At 39.4% G+C, this 10,112-nt stretch overlaps 1 protein-coding gene across 1 annotated transcript; it reads right to left on the reverse strand.

The window, feature by feature from the left end:
* Positions 1-1,817: 1,817 nt before the first annotated feature.
* On the reverse strand, positions 1,818-7,540 carry LOC118233450 (NXPE family member 2-like). Its single transcript, XM_035429236.1, has 6 exons — positions 7,479-7,540; positions 6,902-7,042; positions 5,814-6,466; positions 5,101-5,162; positions 3,434-3,658; positions 1,818-2,347 (listed from the first exon to the last, which is right to left on the reverse strand). Exons 1-6 carry the CDS (start codon positions 7,488-7,490, stop codon positions 1,818-1,820), a joined length of 1,623 nt encoding a protein of 540 aa, XP_035285127.1. The 5' UTR covers positions 7,491-7,540.
* Positions 7,541-10,112: the final 2,572 nt, after the last annotated feature.

Genomic DNA, 10,112 nt, shown 5'->3' on the forward strand with positions numbered 1-10,112 from the left:
ACAGGAAATTCAAGCACGCATAACAACGCACATCAGTTTATCAGTAATGATGAAGTCAATAAACACAGCTCCCTTCAGATGTTACAGGCCTACAAAGAAATGTTGCATGCTCACAAAACCAGTATAAAACGGCTTGGCTGAATATTCAATTCTGGCTGCGTTATTTTTCCATATATGCCAGGATATGAAGTAGCACCTGCAAAAGTTCAATCACAGTTTCTAAATGAATGCACGTTGGTCTGACTCGATAAATACATTGGAAATTTGTAAGAGTAAGCATGCTATCAGTTACAATAGCATATTTGCAACAGTGTCAACTTCATTTTCCAGGAATGACTGTGGTCTAGTTATAGCTTGACTACATTTATTATTTAGCCTCTATTTTTAGTACAGTTCAGTGGTTGGCTTGCTAGCTATCTGTGGTAACGAACATGCTGCGAGACCATTTTGATGTTAGGTAACCTGGTCGAGGTACCAGAAAAAATGCTTTCATTGCTCAGTGGTAGCCTGTAGGGTTTGGGGTATTATTGGGGTATATACTTACCTTACATTTCCATTGCAGTGGAATTGCATATTTTGTGTTTCCATTACAGTTGACGGAGGTAGTAAATTCGCCTCTGGAAATTTTCCTCAGCGCAGAACGTTCAAACTGCATAACGCTCAGCTGTTCATGCATTATCCCACTTGTGCAACAGCGCACCACCAAAAAGCAAAATTGCAATTAAAACATGCATTTTTTTCAAAATATATTTTTGCTTTATTCTGTTCATATTACATGAAGAAATATACGCTATTTTAAAGTGTCTTCTTTTTTACACACTGTACGGTAAATTTGCTGCTGCTTTTGTTTGTGTTGATCAGATTAACCTACAGGGTCCAAGTTAAACTATGCGGTCGCTCCCTTGGAACTGTACTTCCTTCTAGGGTTTTCAACACACTTGTCCCTGGTTACGGTTAAACACTTCGTATGTCGCTCTGGATAAGAGCGTCTGCCAAATGCCTGTAATGTAATGTAATGTAATGTAAATTAATGAATGGAGCCAAGTTCCAACACATAGCCTAGTTGTACCTTGCGTAGCCTAGCCTTTATGAGAAAATCAGAAGATCAAGTAGGTACATATCTGACATGTAATCGATCAATCCATTACTGGTACCCATCCCTAGTTTTCACAAAGAGCTCAGTATTACCAGGTAGCTCCGCTAGCTGACTGATTAGAAACTGCTAGGTAGCAAGTATCTTGATCAAGGCTTTTAATAGCCCAAACCTAAATATGAAAAGATATTGATCAAAACTGAAAGTTAATAGGTGAGGTTATGGTTATTGAATGTCTTTGCAAAAAGTGTCATGTCTGATGAAAACTGAGGTAAAACAGCACTCTGTTGAGTGACTTTGCTTTTTGCACGATGAGTGAAAATTGCATATGGTCAGCACTAGCCAGTTTAGTATTCAAATTGGATTTATTTATTTTACAATTGACTAGATGACAAAGCTGACTTTCTTTTTCCCATTTTCTAATTGGTTGGGCAAGATTGAGGCTAGGGGTTGGCAAAACCCAGCCCCGCCCCGCACCACCCTGTTGCCACCCTTGGAACTGACATAAAATATTTTTATTAAATTGGTCATTGTATAATCATTAATAAGCATTAATAACCACCCCAGAATCAAACATTTACTATTACTATTAGAGACACAATTAAAAACCTTAAAACTGTAACACAAGCCTAGTAACACAATCCCCCCTGATTGTTAAACAAAGTCTCTACAGAAATGGAGTTGGAAACCCCTGCTATATAGTTCCTTTCAGAAAGCACCTCTATTAATCATTACAGAGGTGTGACAAAGCTAAGGCTATCTCATTGGAAACAATAATGCTGTTAGGGTGGATGGCGAAGGTGTTGGCGGCTGTTGTCATGTCCCAGGCGTCTACCAGCACCACCTTCAGGTCTCTGAACACCTTCCTCTGAGCCAGGTTCTGCACAAGGCCAAACCAGTCACTCATGTGGGTCATCTCTGAGCGAAACTCCCTGGTGTTCTCCAGCTTGATGATGACGAGGGTCTGGGGGCTGCGTTCATGGAGTCTCAGGATGGCCTTACGCATGTTGATCAGCCTCTGGACGAAGATCTCCAGAGGGAAGAGCCTAAAATGCTGTCCCACTCCAATGACCACCACGTCGCCAACCGCTACTCTGTCTACTTCTCTGGCAACGTACCCCACGGCATCTTTGACCACGTTGTAGCCAGTGACGAAAGGATGCCCGTGCATCTTCCACTGGACAGTGATGTTCATTTGTGGGTCCGCAGCCAGGGCATAGTAATGAGTATCATATGGTTTTACATATTTCAGACCTGAAACAGCGAAACATCAGGAAGAATGAATACATTAGGTAATCCAGGTGTCCCCTTTAAATATAGTGTCACTCAGGATGTCATACAGGATTACTATTAGTCTTTATGCACTCCATTTGCTGATCTCTCACTATACATACAAATGTGTTACCCATTTGATAAAATCTTAACAACTCGATAAGAAGTCATCACATCATCTGAAAAGTTATTAAATTATCCATTCATGAAGTTTATTACATTGTTCGGAAAGTTAATACAACCTCCGGGTATATTAAACTTTACATGTTACATTATGACAGGCTATTGTATTGTCTGTCATTATAGTCATGATAAACACATGTTCAGAATAAATGGTTCTTTGCTTTTAATATCATCATCATTTCATTCAGAAGACCTTTGCCCTTTCACTCCAAGTTTCTGGAAAAGATGAGCTCCAAACAATTACCACCCTTATGAGCATAAAAATAAGCTTTTTGAAAAATTCCAGTCTAGCTTCTGCTCAATAGAATGCACTGAAATTGCCCATGACCTTATCAGAAATACTAATGCTCTGGTGCTGTTAATTCCTCTATTTTAGTTTTTATTAGATCTCAGTGCTCCCTTTGATACAGTAGGCATTTTTCTGGACCTCCTTAGAACACGTTTGTATCACTACTGTTTCTCTGCATTTATTTTCATCTCTTCTTTCAGTTAGACAATTTTGTATAGCTATTGATGATGACATACTGTATCACGTTCAGCTCCAATTTTTGTGGCGTGCCTCAAGTGTCAATTTTAGGGCCAGTTCTTGGTCAGCTTTGCTTCCTCTTCGTCACATCATACGCGAGCATGATGCATCTTTCGTTTCTCCCTATTTGACTTTTCAAGGCTCTTGTCCTCTGTACAGTACTCAGATGACAGGCAGCATGCTTGTATGTGTTTGGAGGGCAGGGCTTTGGACGGAGAGCTAAGGGGAGGGTGTGAAATGTTTTGTTTTTTTCCCCAAAAAAAATCTAGCTCTCTCTCACTCTCGTTTGTTTCTCCAAACTTCCAAACTGCAATACTTGCATGTCTGATGTTGTATCTGACATTGTATATTGGCATTACCTTTTAGCACTCTAATGAGTGTCTCTTGCCACTGACGCACAGTGGAGTCTCCCATGAGTTTCAGGTTCCTTCCCTTCAGACATCTGCTGATGGCGTCCGCACTGAAGAAGTTGCTCGTCCGGCAGGAGGAGGAAGACCATCTGTTTTTAAAGAAGTAGCCGCTCGGTGAAGGGGACGTCATTCCAAACCCTGTCACACACTTTTCAGTCGGTCTGTGGGTCCCTGCTAAAGGAATGAAAAAGATATAGAAAGAGAGAAGGAAAAGATTCAGGCAGGTTTGTACAGGTATAAAAGTTGTGGATTTGGAGAAAGTTAGCTTTGCCTCTTTTCTAACCTGACATAAAACTATTCCTGGATTTTGAACTGGCTATTCCCAGGTCCCAAGAGTGACATAATAACAATTTTCAGTATTGTAATGTTGCACCCTTATTACCTTATCATGGCCTTCTAGTAAATTAACAAATCTTTGAGTTGGCAGAATCAGACCCCACACTAGGCACAATCATCCGATCTGTGGTTCAGTCTAACCTATGGATGTTTACTTTTACCATATTATATATAATGTAGTGGAGGATAAGTATCTAGGTACCTAAATAGCCCTTGGGTACTTCCATTATTGTTGTTCAATATCAGATGATTGTATATATGCAGTACCCTCCAAAAGTATGTCAAACAGTAGAGTGAAATTCAAAGAAGAACATTTTGTTCATTTTAATCAAATTGTAGTCAATCAGGCATTCAGGTTAAATTGTATCTTCCCATGACAATAGTGCATAAAACATAAACAAATGTATATTTAACAGAACATTACAGAAAAGCCTTAACTACAACATATCAAAGCTATCAGAATCTTTTGTGCAGCCTACTACCACTTTTAAATCTTCGTTCCAATCAGCAAACAAGTTACATTTCAAAAAAAGGAAATAAAAGCTAAGAAAATTTCCATTTGTACACCAAACACTGGACACCTGAGTTGTGGAGTAAGGTTTTATGGACCAATGAGTCTAAATTTGAGATATCTGGACTATGTAGACCACCAAAACTGTCATGGTTCTGTATTTTCTGTTTCTGTTTTTCCCTTTTTGGCTGCCTGATGGCGGCACTTCAGTTTTGTGTTTCAGTTTGTTCTCCCTCCCTGTGTTAATTGTATTATTGGTTTTAATTATTCTATCATTGTTCCCACCTGTGTCTTGTTATTCCCTCCTTTTCTGGTTTGATTGTTCTTTGAGTTCACCTGTGTCTTGTTACCCCTGTCTATTTAAGTTCTTTGTCCGCTTGACTTTGGTGTTGGTTCCTTGTGTTCGTTTCTGAATGTTGGTATTCTGCCTACTTTGGTCCTGCTTGTGTGTTTCTGACTTTGTTTCTGCCTGCATTTCCTGCTTGTGTGTATTCTGTCCTGCCTGTATTCTGTCCTGTCTGTGTTCAGTTTTGTTTTTTTTTCAGTTCGTAAGAATCTTTTTGTGTTTATGGTTTTGCCTGGTTTGGCCTTTTGTTTGTTCCCCGTTTGTTATTTAGTAAAGTCTTTGCTTGAATTTTCCTTTTGGAGTCTTTCGTGTTTTTTTTTTTTTTAACTCTGCGCCTGGGTCCAACCCCCCTAATCCCTGACAAACAATGAAGGACTCGGAAGTTTGGAGTTGTAAAACGACCACCGACGTAAGGTGACCTACCAGGACAACTGATGACTTTCACAGGGCCAAAGCTGCTGTTCATTTTTATCCCAGTGTATTTCCTGCAGGGAAAGTGGTAAGCAATGGATTAAGAGCATTGGATCACTAAGGGACTGTGGGTGCATATTTTCTCAAATTATTTCCAATACCAGTACAGCTAGAGATTTCTTTAATTTTCCCCAAACAGAACTGGAAAGTTCCACAGCAATTGATGCCTTTCAAAAGAGACCAATCTAAATTGGAGTTCTGTAGTCGGTAGAACTTATGTAAAGTAAGGATACTATGGAAATAGACAAGAACACATATAAAATCCATCTGGTTGCAGATATAATCTGCCAAGATGCAGGACCAATAGATTTAAGAACTCATTTGTCCCTGCTATTGGCTTTTTGAATAATATTACGTAATTCTTTTTTTTTGTTTGTGTGTGAATTGTTTGTTGGCTGTGCAACAAATTGCTCCTCGGAGATGATACAAATTTCCTTACCTTACCTAGAATCAGTGTGTTTAAACAACCCAAACAGGTTTGGCATGTGCACAAAAGGATTAAGAAGGTAAATGGCTCAATACATGAAAAGCATCTATTTAAAAACTATTTGTTAAAATTCTGAGATTGCGATTGTGGTTGAAATAAAAACTAGCACACACGGATTGCCAGGATAGTTTGACAACCACTGCTGTAAGTTTTGCAGCGTGCACAAACCATGCCTTACCGGCCGAGGAGCAAACGCTCATCCCTGGTCATGTTAGAAATTGGGCCATTTCTGGACCGCATGGTCCTCAGGGTGCTGCAGGGAAGGGTTTCGGGTCGGACGCAGGCGTAGTACTCCGCGTCTTCCTTCTTCCTGTACTCGCAGAGAGGCTTGTCTGCTTTCAGCCGGATGCCGCACTGAGATTGCTCAGTTTTGTTCCCACTGTAGAAGGTTCCGGTGTATATGACCTTATCGTAGTTGTGCGCACTGATTCTCCTGAGGATCCCGACAGCCTCTGAGGAGTGCATGAGAAGCACAGACACCAGTACGTCTCCAGGCCAGAACAGGCGGAAACGCACCCGGTAGGAGCCATTGAGCAGGTCAGTAACTTCTCCTGATGCAGAAGCCTGGAGATTGGGAGAGTGGATTCGGGCCAGGATGAAGTCGCCTCCATGCACCTTTGGGTTCCCCCTGTGGTCCTTCATGTTCACCAGCACGATTAAGCTGTCCCCCACACAGTACTGGGCTCCGGGCTGCTCCAGGTTGACCACACTGTGCTGGCCACTGGAAGAGCTTTCAATAGAGCTGAAGTTGCCGTCTGATGGGAGATCGTCCCATACCGAACGCATTATGTCATCCACAGACATCTCTCTGAATTGATTTTTAGCTGGGTCCTGTTAAAAAAACACAACCACACCTCATTTGGAATCACAGATTTGTTTTGCAAAAACTATGTGAAGCTGCATTTCCCAAGAACTGCATGCCCATATGTTAATCGCATAAGTCAAGAACAACACCCGTGTAGATGCATCATTATACTTTGTATAGCCCATTTATTCTGTATTATTATTAACCGATACATTAATTGGGTATATGAACTGGAATGTTTGCTATATTTATTCCACCTGTGTATTTTAGATTTGTGAATTGAATAGCATAATTTTACTGATAAAGGCAGTCTAACTACACATTTTTAAATATTAAAAATTCAGTGAGGGTGTTTTCTTAACATGAGCTTTGATACTGACAGTTTTAATATGTTCTGACTTCTGTTTGCCAAAGTGGCATTTCCAAACTAAGCTGACAATAAGAAATTAAATGCCTATTACCATTAGGCTCATCCAGTTGTAAGTTCTACAAAAATACAAATAAAAACAAATAGCAAAAGCAGTAATGAGAAGTAGTGTCTTGATCAAGAAGTTGCTTCTGCATCTTACAGGCACTGGAGTAAGATGTACTGGTTGAATACTCTGTGAAAAATGTATAGAAATATATTTTATTAATTACATTACATGCTGCTAAAGATGGGCATTATGAACTGATGGTATATAATCCTGACCCCTAACTCCAATGAATAATCCACTTTAATCATTTCATATAGTGACAGCCTGTAACAATTAAACATGTCAACAATTACAAATGCAGTAGTATGTAGCGTTTCCACATTTAACTAAAATGTAATAAAAGTATTTTACGTTCTGATGTCCAGAGTGTCCTAATAATGTATTCATTTTACTTTGATCAAATAGCATGATCAAAAATCTATTTTGCTTTACTTATTACATGGTTGGTTTTTGCTGCTTTCTGCAACAACAAAAAAATCCTAAAAAATTAACTGTACAGGCTGGGTATGAAAAAATACTGCCAAGAAATTGTAAATTCTTCTTATGGAAATAAACCAATTACCATGATGGCCATTCAGAAAAATGAGTGAGAAATGAATGAAAGGCTTCTTTGAATAATTATTCGTCCACCTCAGAAAGTGCGGCTCCTCTTGCACGTGTTTATGGTGGTGTGGTTTTCTGTAAAACAAGTGAAAGCTAGAATCCATCTTAAAATGATAGCTGGGATTGCCACCAGGGACTAAATACAAGACACCGTGAAAAACATGTAAAAACATAATGCCTGCCAAAGAGACTGGACAATGTGTGGCAAACACTTCTGGGATGCAAAAAAATGTATTTAATCAGTGATTTAACAAAAAAGAAAGAATGTCTTGCACATCAGTACATACACATACGGCCACAGATGAACAGACATACTTTCATAATACAGTGCACACAGAATATGTAAATAACCCTGCTGAAGATTCCATCAAACCAGCCTAAACTGGTCAAGTGGGTTTACGCTGTGTTTTCATTACATTACATTACAGGCATTTAGCAGACGCTCTTATCCCGAGCGACGTACAACAATTGCATTAGTTCAAGGTGCAGAGGTGCAAAAGAAACATACTAGAGTGAAGTAAAGATCGTAGTGCCAGAAGTGACCACATAGATCAGGACTCCAACCCTGTAGAGTAACCTGTTCAGCAAACAAACAAACAATGCTGCCAAGTACAAACTAGCACTGAAATCACATTTGCCTAATCAGAATCAGACAAAAACAATCCTGCCAAATAAAAACTAACGTGATCGTATTAGCCTAACTAGGTACATTGAGCTAAACTATAGGCTAGGGAGGGGTGGGGAGAGCTGCAGCCTGAAGAGATGAGTCTTTAGTCTGCGTTTTCGACACGTCACTAATCAAGCAGTTTTACCACCGGCTTACTCTACCAGCTTTGTCCAGCCACAGACCAACTATGACCAGCTGGAAGTGTTAAAACACAGTAAACCATTCCAGACCGTCTTAGAATCCCAGCTGGTCTTAATGGGAGTTTTCAACAGGGGCATGGTTCCACATCACTATACATGTCTTTAAAAAATATCATCAATACTGTCATCTGAAAAAATGTTATTTTCTGGTTTCTGTTTGAGAATGTAATGAAAATGTTTTTTCTGAAATAGTACATAATTTGGCATTAGACTATTGGATTACTGGCCCACGTACTTTAGTAGCCCATAACATCACATTATATTACATTTATTTGGCGGACGTACAATAAGTGCATGCCATAACGTCCTTTGATGGAAAAAGACGTTCAGTTTAATTGTACATTAAAACAATTCCTGGAATTCGTATACGTGATACAACAGACTTTAAGAATCTCCAACACTATTATTGATTCGGTAATAATTTAATAACGCACGCGTTAAGGTATATGGCGTTTCAAGGTCCAGTGTAGGACAGTAATGTCTTAATTGCACTTGTTCACTTAAATTGTTTTTATATTTATTTTTTTTCCAAAATTAAACATACATTTCAAACAGCGTTGACAGAAATATAATAGCGCACACATTACCATAGATTGGGTTTATATATTTCCAAATTAGACAAGGTTCTCCAACGTTATTTATCCGTACATTTACATGATTGATATACTTATAATAAACTAGTGTGCGGATGAGAATATTAGTCCATGTGTTAAACATTAATTTAATTGAAAAAGTAACTTACCCGATTCCATAATGCCAGGAGTAGCTATAAATGTAATACGTTTATTTACAAAATTGCTATGAACTTCGGCGAACCTCATTTGCGTGAGAATAAATCTTTGATGGCACAAAATGGGCTGATTGTTTCGAAGTTTTTTTTTTCACATTCACTATGAAAAACGTGAAAATAACACTTCCAGAAGAAACGGTAAGAGCAAAGATATGACAAGTAGTGTTCGCAAAGCAGAAAGCAAGGGATTAATTTCCGCGGCCAAACTCTCTGGGATAAGGTTTGTCACTCTGAATTGTCCGCACGGACTGGAAAGCTACTCTTGTGGAACACAGAGAGCATCAGTGGCACAAGGTTTGCTGCGTAGCTGCGCATAAGCAGGGCAGGGCGAGCGCAGCCAGACGCGCATCCTCTCGCAATCCTCAGGCGCACGCTTATGTTCGACAGCTTTCTACGTGATTACCGTTCCAATTATGTATTTGTACATATAGCGCGCTGCATTTAATGCATACGCTTCCATTTTTTATGTCTCTGATATTCAACAATATATCTTTGCCACGCCGAATGAAAAAAAAAAAGTTGCGCAAGCCCCTCTTATCTGCTAAATGCCTGTCATATAATGAATGCCCCTTACCCCATTGATAGAGTATACTAGCTATATCGCAGACATTAATGCTTTGGTGGTGCATGCCTTCCTTCAGGTAAACTAGGGAAAAACTGACATATTGCTGTTTAGACCACCTAAGTTACTCAGGGAGAAAATAACGACTCAATTTAAGGCACTATCACAGAACATCAAAACTCAAGCTAAAAGCCCAGATGTTAACATTGACAGCGGTCTGAGCTTTGAGCCCTATATGCGGAATGTAACCAAAACTGCCTTTTATTATATGAGAACCAAAGCTAAAATCAGACCTGTTCTCACACGAGGAAACGCAAAAAACAACAAAAAAATAATGCACTCATTACGAGCAGGCGTTACTTCTCTCTTGGCTT

Source organism: Anguilla anguilla, chromosome 8 (genome assembly GCF_013347855.1).
Source record: "Anguilla anguilla isolate fAngAng1 chromosome 8, fAngAng1.pri, whole genome shotgun sequence".
NCBI classification, from domain to species: Eukaryota; Metazoa; Chordata; class Actinopteri; order Anguilliformes; family Anguillidae; genus Anguilla; species Anguilla anguilla.